Source organism: Lipotes vexillifer, unplaced genomic scaffold (assembly GCF_000442215.2).
Source record: "Lipotes vexillifer unplaced genomic scaffold, Lipotes_vexillifer_v1.1 scaffold977, whole genome shotgun sequence".
Taxonomy (NCBI): Eukaryota; Metazoa; Chordata; class Mammalia; order Artiodactyla; family Lipotidae; genus Lipotes; species Lipotes vexillifer.
The window spans coordinates 391,774-407,741 of record NW_006783088.1 but is presented as its reverse complement, the minus strand read 5'-3'; the positions used below and the strand labels follow the sequence as shown (position 1 = coordinate 407,741).

Here is a 15,968-nt window from a genome sequence, read left to right as displayed (position 1 = left end):
AAAAAAAAAAAAAAAAAAAAAAAAGAGAGTACATATTGTAAGATTCCATCCATAGAAAATTTTAGAAAATACAAACTAATGTATAGTGACAGAAAGCAAGCAGCTCAATGGTTGCCTCAAGAAGGAGGGGCAGAGGGAACAGATTACAAAGGGTCACAAGGATACTTTTGGGGTAATAGATATGTTAACTATCTTAAATGTAGTGATGGGCTTCCCTGGTGGCACAGTGGTTGAGAGTCCGCCTGCCGATGCAGGGGACACAGGTTCGTGCCCCGGTCCGGGAAGATCCCACATGCTGCAGAGCGGCTGGGCCCGTAAAAAAAAAAAAAGTGTAGTGATGATGTCATGGGTATATGCTTATGTCAAAACTTATCAAAGTGTACACTTCCAGTAGGTGAGTCTATGTGTCAATAATAGCTCAATTAAAAAAATAAATTTTAAGAAATATATCAGAACAATTAATAGAAGAGAGATTCTGAGTTACAGCATTTTTTCCCATAGCTGTTATTTTGACACACAGGGGTTTTGGTACCTAAAGTAGTTTAAAGTAAAGGTAGAAACAAGAAATCCCCTTAAGGAAGAATAGAGCAATAGAGAAGAATTTTATGGCCTTAAAATTTTCTAATTTTTCATAGAATTAAATTTGTGGTGTAAAAAAGAAAGGAGTGTTTCTGTAGAATTCAGTCCAAAGAGAACCATTCTAAGGATTGTAGTTATTAAACGATTTAAATGAGGCACCAGTCTGGAAAAAAAAAAAAAAGAAGAAGCAAGCACACCCCTGTGGAGCTCATGGGAACTCAGTCCTATCAAATAGGCACTGTTTTACCCACACACCAAACTGATTCCATTTTTATATCACTCATTCTGCAATAGTCCCTTTACAACTATTTAACATTCACCTGTTTACCTTGAATATTTAGAACTCACATACTTAGAACATTATTTTAATGCATTTTCTAAAATATTTATAATTTACAGAAGAAATACTAATTAAATGCATGCTTGTGGCATAAGATATCACTTTGCACACGTTAGCAATAACTGCAGAACAGCTATCCAGTGGGGAAAATACCTCACTAGTCTTTAGACCTAATGCCTGACTTTATAAACCTGAGTCTATTGAGGGAGAGTAAAGCTCTTACTGAAACAACACTTGAAATTTTTTCCAAGCTACAGAAGAAGAAGAAACATGATTCAATGGAGTTGGGAAATGGCACCAGAGTAAATGAATTTATCTTTCTTGGACTTACTGAGTCCCAAGGCCTAAGCTTGGTCTTATTTCTTTTTTTGTGCTTTGTGTACATGACAACTCTTCTGGGAAACCTCCTCATCATGGTCACTGTGACCTGTATGTGACCATCATGAGTAGGGGGCGATGCACTGCCCTCATTGTGGCCTCCTGGGTGGGTGGCTTCGTCCACTCCATCGTGCAGATTTCCCTCTTACTCCCACTCCCCTTCTGTGGACCTAATGTTCTCGACACTCTCTACCGCGATGTTCCCCAGGTCCTCAAACTCGCCTGTACTGACACTTTTGCACCTGAGCTCCTGATGATTTCCAACAATGGCTTAGTCACTACCCTGTGGTTTATCTTCTTGCTTGTGTCCTACACAGTCATCCTCATGATGCCGAGGTCTCAGGCAGGGGAGGGCAGGAGGAAAGCCATCTCCACCTGTACTTTCCCCATCACCGTGGTGACCCTGCACTTCGTGCCCTGCATCTATGTCTACACCCGGCCCTTCACCGCCCTCCCCACGGATAAGGCCATCTCTGTCACCTTCACTGTCATCTCCCCTCTGCTGACCCCCTTGATCTACACTCTGAGGAACCAGGAGATGAAGTCTGCCACGAGGAGACTGAAGGGAAGACTCACGCCTTCTGTAACGGAATAGGTAAGACTCTCCAACCTCTTCATCAGCAAGGACCCCTTTCATTATTTTTCCCATGGAGTCATAGTTATACACTCAGATATATTGTCAATAAACCAACTACACTTACTAGGTAACAATTTATTTTGCACTTTAAGTTAATAGGTTGATGATAACCCAAGCTTCTGGTGAACACAATGTATCAGTGTTATAGGATTGAGTTGATTGATGTATTTCCACTCAAAGACCAAAATAACAACGTGCCAATCATGAAAGGTATATGGCAGGTAAAGACACTGACTGAATCTAACCCCTTTTTCAAGAGGTAAGTAAATAGAAGAATAGAGTGGTGTATATCAAGTTAATTACAGAGATAAGTCTTCAGACACTCAGTCAACTGCTCTCACCTTATGAATGTAATTTATTTCATTACTGGACCTGTCCATGCCAAACTGCCATCTTGCTCTAGAAAGATCTCATGGTCAGTGCCTCTGAAATACACATATATGAATACATGTGGCCTATCACAGATTAAGAAATTTCTTCCTGCTTAAACTCCTTATGGGCTGGTAACCTAGTGAGAATCTCAAAGGTACAAACTGTTGTACTCCTGCATTCCTATCAATGAAGACGCTTGGGAAGATTTCCCATAATGGCCTCCAGGGATTTATCTTATGCAGAGCTAGACATGCCACATTCACGGTCTTATGATAAGTTTAGACAAAGACAGACAGAACCTCAGGGATGCTACACAAAGAGCAATCCGTTCTCATTATTCAAGAACTGGTTTTCAGTTGCAGCCTTAACCAGGGCCAATCTCAGATTGGCTTCACTGTTGACGATTTACGTCTTTCCCACTGGAGAGAGAAAGAGGAGGTGTTAAGGTAAAACTCTAACCAGGCTGTCTATTTTGCACTCTGCTAGTGTTTGTGAAGGGGGAGTATAAGCTGGTGTTTGTGTCTGGGAAAATATGATTAAAATTAAAGTCAAAAGTAAAGCATTGTGGCTGAAAGCTCTAACTTCAGAGTTATACAGACCTGGGTCCAAATCCCATCTCTGCCATCCATCAGCTGTGTGATCTTGAGTAAGTTAAACTCTTCACAGGTCAGAGTTCACCTATACAAATGTACTTATATGATCCATCTTATGGAGTTGTTGTGAAGGTTAGGATGAGATGGTATATATGAAACATACAATGCCTGGCAGATAGTAAATGCTCTGTCAAAGGCAAATGGGTCCATTTAATATTTTTATATTAGTGTTTGTATTTCTCTCTTTTCCAAAATGAAAATACCTTTATTTTAAAATTATGCTTATTACATATTTCTTATCTAAAATGCAGAAAGTTTAGAAAGTATAAAGCAGTTAGTTAACAATCTCCTAGGGCGAACTGCTTTCTACATCTCGTGGTAAAAACCACAAATGCATCCATTTTAATATAATCCTTTTTGCTCTGCCTGACACATTCGATCCCCCATCATCCTGCTATACCCTTCTCCTATATGGCCCATATTCATCATTATTAGAAAAAGAAAAAAACACATGGTGTGCAAATGATGGAAATGTACATTGAATTCAAAGCACCTATCGTCTTAAAATTTCTAGCTTTCTGTCATTAAAACATGACAATAGGTTTTCCTGTTATTTATACAGGTTGAAGGGTCACCCTGAAGCTGAGAAGGTACAGCACAGGAGAGTTTCACAGCAAAAGAATGTAATGGGTCAAGGATAAACCTTGGCGTTGAGCGTAGAGATGAGGGATCAGACCAAGAAAGCAGACTCGGGGGGATGGAAGAGAGTCCCAGGGGAGTTAGCCAAAAGATAGTGAGTGTTGAAGACAAACTTCACTTAACGTCCCTCATTGGATCTGGGCTAGCCTCATAAGGATCCATTAACTAATCAGCTCACTTGCTTGTCATTTCCTGCCACCTGATCAATCAATTCTATTGATAACTTTTTACAATATTAATCCAGCTTGCAAATTCTAAGAATAATCCTCACTTGTCAAGTCACCACTCATAGGGTCCTGCTACATTTGCTCGGTTAGCTCTGGTGTCTAGACTCCCTAAGCTTTTCTTTATGAAACTGCCTATGAAAAATGCATACCACCACTTTATAGTCCATTTCATGCAAATGGACCATTCCTTTCCTATCTCTCGAGTCTCACTCAAATCAGTTTTATCGCTATGTTGTCTGGATCACTGTATCTCAGAAGCATAGTCCCAAGGGAGCAGGAACTCATGAACCCCTGCCACACCACTGTCCCTGACACTTCCTAAAACTATGTATAAACACACAGTATAACCTGATTCAGTAATTCGGAAGAAGGGGAAAGCAATTACATCTCATTACACAGAGATGTATCATTTCTCTGGATGACATAAAATCACAAGCTGAGCTGCATTTTTCCCATATAAATCAGTTTTTATTGTTGTTTAAGCTCTGCTGCTAAGAGCCATAGAAAATTCAACAGACTCTGGGCGTAAACATAGCTTTCAAACTACCCTTTCCTACCTCACTCCCTTGAATCAAACATTTTCACTATAAACATCTCTGGGTACCCATGAACCTAATAACATAAAATAATTCTGAAGTAATTAAACTGATAAATATCAAAAACTGTTACCATGCTGCCTCCCTAGGTTCTAAGTGAGCCATGGATCTCAGAGATGTAGATTAAAATAATTTCATAGGGGCAATATATATGTCACATTAAACAGAAATTGCATGTATAAATCCACACCATCCAGTCTCTGAGAGCTACCCTGACAGTAGCCCCAGAGCTTTGATTTTTCTATTGTTGCCCTTTTATTTAAGCTTCATTTCATTTTCATGAAAATGAAAGCATTTTCATTTGCTTTGCAAGCAAAGCAATTTTGGTGACGAGGAAAATTGCATGGTCCATGGTGTGGTTTAACACTACATGCTCTTCCTAAGCCAAGGAGGATAACGCACTGTCTCATGTGCTTCCTCTAGAGAAAAGGATATGTCCTGGATATGCACTAGTGTCTCTGCAGATACATGTGAGATGGGGCAGAGAGGGGGTGATGGAGGGGAAGAGAAAGAAGGAGGAGGGCTTGGTGACATTTTAATGACTCCCAAGAGAACACAATTGAATTGGCCACTCAGCCTCCACATTCATATTCAACAATATTCCCTTTGCTAATTCCTTTATTAGGCTTGTGGCTGAGGGACTAATAGTGGTGGCCAAGACACCATAAGGCAATGTGGAAGAGTCAGAATGATGTGATTCCCTGAGGTTGCCTTTTCCCACCTGAAGGAAAAGTATAACAAAATCACTAGCCTTGAGGTAGGCTGTCCATGAAGCATAGAATTTCCCCAAAACCTACTTCTAAGAGGCATTGGAGCATCGTAAGAGGATTGATTTTTCACTTGGAGACTGAGTCAGTTAAGTGCTGATGTGCGATCTTCTGAAACTGAAAAGATGTTAGTGTTGATTTTTCAGAAATGCTGCAAGTGTATAAGATGTTCCTACTGAAACCAGAAGTCTTAATGAAGCAAAGAAAAGTGGTAGTTTTTCACTATTAGGAAGAGGGGAATTGTGCCTTGCAAAGTAGAAGAAGGGCTGTTGGCCCCAGGAGGTATATGCTGCATTTTAGTTGGTAGGATGTTGATGTATGAGTTGTTTTGAAGGGAGTTGAGAAAGTGCTGATACCCCAGGTCTCAGAAGATGACTACCGTAGAAAAACAGCTCTTAAAGACAGCAATTCCGTGGGCTTCCTTGGTGGCGCAGTGGTTGGGAGTCTGCCTGCCTATGCAAGGAACGCGGGTTCGTGCCCCGGTCTGGGAGGATCCCATGTGCCGCGGAGCGGCTGGGCCCGTGAGCCATGGTCGCTGAGCCTGCGCGTCTGGAGCCTGTGCTTCGCAACGGGAGAGGCCACAACAGTGAGAGGTCCGAGTACAGCAAAAAAAAAAAAAAAAGACAGCAATTCCTGAATTCAGTATATACAGTCTGGCCAGCTTTGCTTCTTAGCTGCGAATGGAATTTGCAGGGCTTTGAGCAAGGTGTTTTCATAGCGAGCTAATCTGTGCACTCATGTGCTACTGAATATGAAAAATGCTCCTAAAACTTTTAGGGATTCTATCAAGAGTAGAGACTTTTCAGTATTGGGAAAGAGAAAATTGTGACATGGGAGATCTCTCAGAGTTTCAACTTGGTGTAGAGAATGGAGCAGCATTCCTAGCAGGAAGCTGGGATATGGGTGTAACCCTGAGTTTGCAGGTTCTTTCAAAGATGTTTAGTAAGCTTGTTTCTGAAGGATGGTCCCCTTTGGGGTGATTTCTAAGAAGCCCTCATGATCCTTCTTTTGACATCGCAAAAACACATAAAATTGTATTACTTTTCCTTTTTTATTGGAGTATAGTTGATTTACAATGTTGTGTTAGTTTCAGGTGTACAGCAAAGTGATTCAGTTATATATATATCTATTCTTTTTCATATTCTTTTCCTTTATAGGTTATTACAAATCTTGAGTATAGTTCCCTGTACTATACAGTAGGTCCTTGTTGGTTATCTATTTTATATATAGTAGTGTGTATATGTTACTCCCAAACTCCTAATTTATCCCTCCTCCCCAAATTGTATATCTTTATCCCTTCCCCCTCCCTCTCTATGTGCCTGTGTTTCAAAGCGATGTACGTAATCTTGCGGTTTCAAAGTATCCTTCCCGGGCTTCCCTGGTGGCGCAGTGGTTGAGAGTCCGCCTGCTGATGCAGGGAACACGGGTTCATGCCCCGGTCAGGGAGGATCCCACATGACGCGGAGCGGCTGGGCCCGTGAGCCATGACCGCTGAGCCTGCGCGTCCGGAGCCTGTTGCTCCGCAACGGGAGAGGCCACAACAGTGAGAGGCCCGCGTACCGCAAAAAAAAAAAAAAAAAAGAAAGTATCCTTCCCACTCCGTACAAAGACAGCATCCCTAGGAACCCACAAGATCCATGATCTTCAGGAGGAATTTGTGTTAGAGTTCATGCTTCTCAGAACTCATTTCTGCACCTTGTATTGGAACACTATGTGAATGATGCAGGTTCTTGGTGAAGGTAGCTCTGAGGACTGCAAAGTCTACTTTTCAAACTCTGATTTTTTTTCCAAGTCACTTCTGACATCCTCTCATGTAAGTTTCTCTCAGCCAAACCTTTCACTCACTGCGTGCTGGCTTCTACCACCACCGTCTTACACCCACAGTTTACTTTCACTTGTTTTACAAAGGATTTTTTTTCTTTGCAGGATTTTCTGGAAGGGCTGATCAACTCTGGGAAGAAGTATAGTTAAAGTAGTTAAGAGCATCAGTCTTTGGAGTAAGACAAATCTTGGTTTGAGACATGGATCTACCAGTGGTGAGACCTTGACCAAGTTACCTAATCTTTCTGTGCCTTGGTTTCTTCATCTATAAAATCAGGATAATAATATCTATTTCACATGGATATGGCGGGTTTTGGAAGCGATAAAATGAACATAAGTGTTCTTTAAAAGCAAGAAAAAAAAATAAGCAAAACAGAGCTCCATTATTCTGCCCACATTTCTATAATGCTGAGACCTTGGAAGTTGCCTGGACCCCACCCTAGTGCAGGCTGAGGCCATATATCCAGATGACAGGGTTTCAAAGTGACGATTATAGTTTATTTTCTTTCTGGAAATGTGTTTTTAATATAAACGCCTATATTTACAACTGCATACAGAAATAAATTTATCTATGTTTAGAAGCAGGTGTGTGATACAATCATCTAATTTTTTTACATGTGCTTGAGTTCAAATCCCTAAGCAAAAAGAAAACTATCCCTATGGGATAAATGGCATTTTACACTTATTCCAAAGTGTTGGAAAGAGGGCTTTGAACCACAGGGTCAGTAGCAAGATGAGCCACTCTCAGTCAAGTCCCCCTAAAGGGACCTGGCTTGTGTAAGGAAGCAGCACTCACCTGGAGCTGGTGAGACTGGGTAGCCACTGGCAAACTCAGGATCCGCAGATGCTTTCAGTTTGCAAAACAGACATGCAATCTTGCCTACTCCTTAGAAGAACCCTGCTCATGAGGTAGGTCTTATTATCATCATATCATAGAAATTACAACGGTGCAGGCTAAGAACTGACTCTAACCCTGTCCTGTGAACCTCACATATATTTCTCATGAGTTTGGTAGTTATTGGGCACACCACGAAGCACGCGGGATCTCAATTCCCCATCCAGGCATTTAACCCGGGGCCCCCTTCAGTAGAAGTCTGGAGTCCTAACCACTGGACCGCCGGGAAAGTCCTCTAAAATGTATATATTTTTAAAAAAGCTCTGTGGTGACCTAAATGAGAAGGAAATCTGAAAAGGAGGGGATGTGTATATACGTGTAGCTGATTCACTTTGCTGTACAGTATAAACTAACACAACATTGTAAAGCAACTATACTCCAACAAGAAAAATTTTTTTAATTTAAAAATTAAAAAAAAAAAGTCAAAGGTCTAGAAATCACCTAGATCAGTGGATCCATTTAATATTATGCAGAACTTGCCTACTTGCAAAGGGACTCAAGGCAGTGAAGGCTCCCATTTCACTCATGAAAAGACTGAACATCCTGGAGTTTACACGCCTTTAAAGATTCCACTATTGTTCCATGACGGCCTCAGAGCTCAGATCTCCCAAGCTGGTATCTTTTCTCTGTGCCACAACACTTCCCACCATAGTCCAACATTTTAAAAAAAAGAAAGAAAGAAAAAGAAAAATCCTCTGTGCATTATCTAAAAAACTTCATGTGTTCTGATCATTTTCTTTTAAAAATCTGTAAAAAGCATTTACTCTGAAGAAAATAACTGACGCTTTTTTTAAAAAATAAATTTATTTATATATTTGGGGCTGCTTTGGGTCTTCGTAGCTGCACGCGGGTTTTCTCTGGTTGTGGCGAGCAGGGGCTACTCTTCTTGTGGTGCATGGGCTTCTCATTGCGGTGGCTTCTCTTGTTGCGGGCTCTAGGCGTGTGGGCTTCAGTAGTTGTGGCGCGTGGGCTCAGTAGTTGTGGCTCGCGGGCTCTAGAACGCAGGCTCAGCAGGTGCGGCCCACGGGCTTAGTTGCTCCGTGGCATGTGGGATCTTCCCGGACCAGGGCTCAAACCCGTGTCCCCTACATTGACAGGCGGATTCTTAACCACCGTGCCACCAGGGAAGTCCCTAACTGGCCCTTTTAAAAACTAAAAATATTTGAAAAGGATGAAATCTTCTGGGAGTTATTGATGGATTCATAGATCACTGGGAGTGAGTCAAGAAAATTAGCTTTGTGTTGCTTGGGCTTCAAAGGAAAGGGAATAGGAGGAAAGTTAGTAACATAGAAGTTCTGTTCTGATGAGAAAATGAAAAACAAAGTACAGTGGGATCCGGAGAGCTGAGTCATGAACAGCAGGACGAGAGGTTGGCTTCAATACAGACAGAATACAGAGGGAAGTGATACAAAGAAGTGTCAAAGGTGAACACAGCCCAGTGTTAGTGAAAACAATAGTGAAAAGGCTAAGCTCCAAGCCTATTTGCCCAAAGCGATTGGGTGCTTTAAAGGGAGAGTGAGGGGGACAAGCTGGGTCTCAGTAGAGCCAGAAAAGTGTAAAATTGCAAAGAGTTAGTCCGTGTCAGTGCGATTAGGCTGGTTGTGTCTGGGAGCTGGAAGTAATCGCCCCACGGAGACTGGGAGACAGAGGGCCCTTCCTTCCTGTTGATCATATTTAGAGGAAAGGCTCTCAGTCCTTGAGAGAGACACTTGTTAGTCACAAGATATACATATTCACAATTACAAGGCCTTTCCCATAAATGCTCTAAGTAAAGGAGGTCAGCGGCCTATCTCAGATGTTGGCTGGAACAAACAGTAAATTCTCCTGGCAGCTTTGTGCTTTCCCAGGAAGGCATTTTAATGGGGGTTTGGGGTCATCCTAAGGACACAGCCTTGTGCCGCCAGAGGCCATGCTACAGTCTGGTCACCTCTTGGTGCAGGTTTGGACAGTCATTAGGTGCCGAGATTCTGCAGTTCTCAGGGGCACAAGGAAACTATGGGGTGATGGAGATGTTCCTTATCCTAATTGTGGTGATGGCTTCATGGGTGTACATGTATGTCAAATCTCATCAAATTGTACCTCTAAATGTGTGCAGTTCATTGTATGGAAGCTACACCGCAACAAAGCTGATTAAAAATAAAAAAGCTACAAAAGACAGTTTTGTTTTAAGCAGTTGGCAAAATCACAATAGCCTGATGCCTGTCAACACCCAAATTGGAATTTATTCTAAATGTTTTCTTTAAAACAGGGTGGGAAACAGGAGAAAAACATCAAGTAGGATTTATAGGAAATGAAGCTTGGTAATAAAAGCTTTTAAAAAATTGTGCTCCTTTGCAAACTAGAAATGTTCTAAGTTGTTTTAACCTTTGGTATACTTTGTTTTTAGAGTAACAGATTTTACTACTTAGAGCAGTTTTAGGTTTACATAAAAATTATAAGGTACAGAGTGACCCCTCTCCCCACTGTCACCCCAGTTTCCCTTATTAGTAATGCATTTATTATTAATTCATCTTGCATTAGTGTGCTACATTAGGTAACAATTGAGGAACCAATATTGATACATTATTATTAACTGCAGTCCATAGTTTGCATGAGGTCTCACTCTTAGCACTGTACATTCTATGGGTTTTAGTAAATGCATAATGTCACGTATCCACAATCAGAGTATCATATAGAATAGTTTCAATGCCCTAAAAATCCCCTGTGTCTCACCTATTCATCCCTCCCCACCTCCACACCCAGCCCCCGGCAACCGTTAATCTTTTCATTATAATTTTATCTTTTCCAGAACGTCATATAGTTGGGATCGTACAGTATAGACATTTTCAGATCAACTTCTCTTACTTAGTAATGTAAGTAAAGTTTCCTCTGTATCTTTTCTTGGCTTGAGAGCTCATTCCCTTTTATCACTGAATAATACCCCATTGTATGAAACGTACCTGCTTTTGAAATGCTAGATTTGATAATAGTTGCAATTATTTCAAAGAATCATATTTTATAAGAAAAGAATAAAAAAGTGTATTTTTGTCAGCATTTCTGAAATAATGTGTATAAAAGATTGGCTCTGCAAAATGTTAACTGTGCTATACGCAGCGGAAATGTGGTCTGTGCCGACCTCAGTTTAAGTGAATTAAACAAGTTTCTTTAAGCTTCACAATCCTGTAAAACAAACATGATTATACGCATTTTTACTGATGATAAACTGAGGCTCAGAGCTACCTACCAATTAAGTGACAGAGTCTATCAAATTCAGGTCTGCTGCATAGAGAAGAGACTTGTGGCTGTCAGGGCTTTGGGGAGGGGGGATGGAGTGGGAGTGTGGGATTAGCAGATGCAGACTATTATATATAGAATGTAAACAAAAAGGTCCCACTGTATACCACAGGGAACTATATTCAACATCCTGTGATAAACCATAATGGATAAGAATATGAAAAACCATATATATATATATATATATACATATATATACATGTTTAACTGAGTCACTTTACTGTACGGCAGAAATTAACACAACATTGTAAATCAACTATATACTTCAGTAAAATTTTAAAACACACGCACACACACACACAAATTCAGTTCTGCTGATACTAACATCTTTGCTCTTTGTGCAAAACTAAAACCTTTACAAATACTGAGGCGGCAAGGAGTGACGTACAAATGTAAGTGATGAAAGGAAGGGAGCCTCAGAAAGGAAAACCATTTGTCCAGTGTCCTGGTGGGTGAAGTCCTCGCCAAGAGCATTACGGAGAGCAGGGACTATAGCTATCAGTTGCCAAGTCCCAATCTTGGGCCATGGAAATCAGAGGAAAACAAGACACCAAAAGAAGGGAGACTGGAAAAAAAAAAAAAAAAGAAAGAAGAAGAAAGAAACAGTGATTTACTCAATTAAATTGTCTTAGCTGCTGCAAAGCTATTTATCCTAGGGAGACAGTAAACCGTAAACTGCTTTTTTGGCCTTAATTTAGAGCTGATCACCGGTATCGTGAAAATCTGGCCAGACGATGCCAAGCAGATGGTCTCCTGTGGAAGAAGATGAGAGAAGAAACTACAAGCTTCCATTAGAGCCACAGACTGTGTTTTATATTTTTCCCCTGCGTGTGTTTCCCACTTCCTAACAATTACATACATGAGTGTGCATGAAAACAAAAGCAAAGCTAGTCTCTTCACTTCTCAGAGCATTCAGTGACTTTTTAAGGGGCATATAGAATCTATAAAATGATGAGCCTGTAAAATTTTTAATAAGAATTTAATAACATACTGATTTAGGAGCTTCAATTAATTACGCCCATTGGAAACCCACTCTCTGGTTTGCTCTGAGAGAACTCAGAAAATGCCATCTACTAGAGAGAGAATTGTAGGCATCCCTGCCCAAAAGAAAAATAACCATAAAAGTAACCCCAGGGCAGCCTGGTCATATAACTCCCACTCCTTTTGTTTTTAATGATATCTCTTCTATATTCTATTTTCTGTTTTCTCTCCAGGTAATTGAAAAAGAAGATACATGACCCGATGGAGCAGGGAAATTACACCAGGGTGAAAGAATTGATTTTTCAAGGGCTGACCCAGTCCCAAGAGCTGAGCCTGGTCTTATTTCTTTTGTTATCCTTGGTGTGCACAGCTACCGTGATGGGAAACCTCCTCGTCATTGTCACCGTGGCCTGTGAGTCTCACCTTCACACCCCCATGTACTTCCTGCTCTGCAATCTCTCTGTCTTGGACATCTGCTTCTCTTCCATCACTGTTCCGAAGGTCCTAGTAGACCTTCTGACAACGAGAAAGACTATCTCCTTCAATGGTTGCACCACACAGATGTTTTTCTTCCACCTCCTCGGTGGGGCAGATGTTCTCTCTCTCTCTGTGATGGCCTTTGACCGTTACATGGCCACCTCCAAGCCCCTGTGCTATGTGACCGTCATGAGTAGGGGGCGATGCACTGCCCTCATTGTGGCCTCCTGGGTGGGGGGCTTTGTCCACTCCATCGTGCAGACTTCCCTCTTACTCCCACTCCCCTTCTGTGGACCTAATGTTGTGGATGGTTTCTACTGCGATGTTCCCCAGGTCCTCAAACTCGCCTGCACCGACACCTTTGCCCTTGAGGTCTTAATGATTTCCAATAATGGCTTGATCTCTACACTGTGGTTCATCTTCCTCCTTGTGTCCTACACTGTCATCTTGACAATGCTGAGGTCTCACACTGGGGAGGGCAGGAGGAAAGCCATCTCCACTTGCACAGCCCACATCACAGTGGTGACCTTGCACTTTGTGCCCTGCATCTATGTCTATGCCCGGCCCTTCATTGCCCTCCCCATGGACAGAGCTGTCTCCATTACCTTCACTGTCATCATTCCTGTCCTGAACCCCATGATCTACACCCTGAGGAACCAGGAGATGAAGTCAGCCATGAAAAGATTGAAGAGGAGATTTGGGCCTTACAAGAAGAAATAGATGCCATAGGGGACTTCCCTAGTGGTGCAGTGGTTAACAATCCCCCTGCCGGGCTTCCCTGGTGGTGCAGTGGTTGAGAATCTGCCTGCTAATGCAGGGGACACGTGTTCGAGCCCTGGTCTGGGAAGATCCCACATGCCGCGGAGCAACTAGGCCCTTGAGCCACAACTACTGAGCCTGTGCGTCTGGAGCCTGCGCTCCGCAACAAGAGAAGCCGCGATAGTGAGAGGCCCGCACTCCGTGATGAAGAGTGGACCCTGCTTGCCACAGCTAGAGAAAGCCCTCGCACAGAAACGAAGACCCAGCACAGCCAAAAATAAATAAATAAGAAAACCCCAAGATCACTATTTAAAAAAAAAAAGAAAGAAAAAATAAAGAATCCACCTGCCAATGCAGGGGACACAGGTTTGAGCCCTGGTCCGGGAAGATCCCACATGCCCCAGAGCAACTAAGCCCACCACGTGCCACAACTACTGAAGCCCATATGCCTAGAGCCCGTGCTCCGTAACAAGAGAAGCCACCACAATGAGAAGCCCACGCACCACAACGAAGAGGAGACCCCACTCTCCATAACTAGAGAAAGCCCGCGCACAGCAACGAAGGCCCAATGCAGCCAAAAATAAATAAATTTATTTTTTAAAAAAAGAAATAGATGCCATGAAGTCCAGATTGAAAGAGTCAGAATTGAAAAGTGTTTTCTCACAACACAATAGAAGACCCCAATCAACAGACCATCGTGAGGCCAGAGTTTCCCCTTTGCCCTACAGCAGAATCTCTAATAAGGATGGTCTGAAATAATCGTCTCATCGCGTGGTTGTCAGCAACTTAGAGTCTCAGATCTGTAACTTGTCAGCTCTGAAAGGGACTCTAAAGCTTATATCACTCAAACACCTCATTTTACATGTGAGGAAATGAAGTCTGAGAGAAAATTACCTCTCAGTTCTTGAGCTGTGGCTGTACCATGTGTGCAGCCCAAGCAATAATTAGTAAAATGATCTCCAGGGACCAGGAGTCCAGGCTATAAAATCCAGCCACCCCTCCCTTTGTGGAAACTTTCCATTGCCCACCGTGGAGGATATGAGTTCTGTTTTTCTAAGGAAACCTTTGGGTTTCCCTTACAGAAGCTGAGATAACTTTCATATTTTTTCAAAGTTTTCATAGCTAATAAATGGCTCAGGCAAGGCTAGATCTGAGATCTCTGACCATCAGCTTGTCTGACTACTCCTGTTGCCTCAGGCAGGATTTGAGGGCATCTGAAACAAGCTCATCTATAAAAATTTATCCTCTATTTTAATGTCATGAAAGGCACTTTGTTGTCATTATCTGACAGAGGAGTACATATGGTAAGGCTTCGTACCTCTAAGAATTTCAACATCATTTTCCCGCCCTTTATTCTGGGCCAGCCCTCAAGGGAGAAAGGAACCCTATCCTGTCTGCTTCGCTAGAATGTGCCTGAGTCACAGGTTCACAAGAAGCAAAGGCTTAAGAATAAACTGACTTTCCATTATTCAGGGACTGATTGTCTAGAAGATTACAAATCAGCCCATTCTAAATTCTTCCTCGTTCCTCTTTCTAGCATTTTCTTTAGAGCCTCCACATTAAGAGAATAGAAACGATAAATAAATAAATTCCAGTGGGTCTCCTGGCAACCTATTACTTTTGTCGAGTAAATAGATGAAAACTGTAGTCAACTAAAATTTGGACTGGAAGTACTGATTGGCCTGTTATATCCCAGTCTAATCTCTCAGCCATGTCTGATGGACAGATGTAAGGGAAGTAAAGAGCCATTTGCACAGAGGGATTCAGGAGGGAAACACAAACAAGGGAAACTTGCTCCAAAATCCAGCCCCTCCCAACCAGCTCTATCACTGCCTACTGTTCCTCCCTTGGTGTTGCCCTGAAATTCCTGTTCGCGGGATATTTCATAAATTAGACACAGTTCATGGGGTTCAAGCTAGATACAACGCCACTGAAAGCACACAACTCACACCAGCACTTGAACCCTGCCAAAACTCAGATTGGGTCTTGAACCCACTATCCTTTAATTGAGATCACACAACTGGCTTCAGGACCTGCGAAAGTTCAGGTTCTTTATGTCTCAGCACAGAAAGAATTCAGTGAGAGGCAAAGTGATAGGTAAGAAGTGGATTTACTTAGAGAAATATACACTCCATAGACAGAGTGTGGGCCACCTCAGAAGGCAAGATACCAAATATGGGGTCGCTAGATTTTATGGGCTGGGTAACGTTGTTTTTTTTTTTTTTTTTTTTTTTTGGCCTTGGCATGCAGGATCTTAGTTCCCTGACCAGGGATCAAACCCACGTCCCCTGCAGTGGAAGCATGGAATCCTAATCACTGGACCACCAGGCAGTTCCTTGGCTAGGTAATTTCATAGGCTAATGAGTGGGAGGGTTTTTCTAACTGTTTTGGGGAAGGGGCGGGGACTTCCAGGAATTGGGCCACCGCCCACTTTTTGGCCTTTCCTGGTTGGCCTCAGAACTGTCACGGTGCCTGTGGGCATGTCATTTAGATGCTAACGTATTACAATGAGCATATAATGAGGCTCAAGGTCCACTGGAAGTCAAATCTCTAAATCCATTCTCAGTATTATCT

General features: G+C 42.2%; 2 protein-coding genes across 2 annotated transcripts in view; both read left to right on the top strand.

Annotated features, from left to right (window-relative positions):
* The window catches only part of LOC103072121 (olfactory receptor 4D11-like), a 6,263-nt gene extending 4,371 nt beyond the window's left edge, over positions 1 to 1,892 (top strand). The window contains exon 2 of the mRNA XM_007455820.1: positions 1,262 to 1,892. Coding sequence (XP_007455882.1) covers positions 1,262 to 1,892 — 631 coding nt within the window. The remainder of the gene's footprint in view (positions 1 to 1,261) is intronic.
* A 10,527-nt stretch (positions 1,893 to 12,419) lies between these two features.
* LOC103083585 (olfactory receptor 4D9-like) lies at positions 12,420 to 13,355 on the top strand. Its single transcript, XM_007455679.1, has one exon. It carries the CDS (start codon positions 12,420 to 12,422, stop codon positions 13,353 to 13,355), a length of 936 nt encoding a protein of 311 aa, XP_007455741.1.
* The last annotated feature ends 2,613 nt before the right edge of the window (positions 13,356 to 15,968 follow it).

Coding starts and splice junctions, on each gene's coding strand:
- LOC103083585 (XM_007455679.1), top strand. CDS start 12,420: ATGGAGCAGGGAAATTACACCAGGGTGAAAGAATTGATTTTTCAAGGG.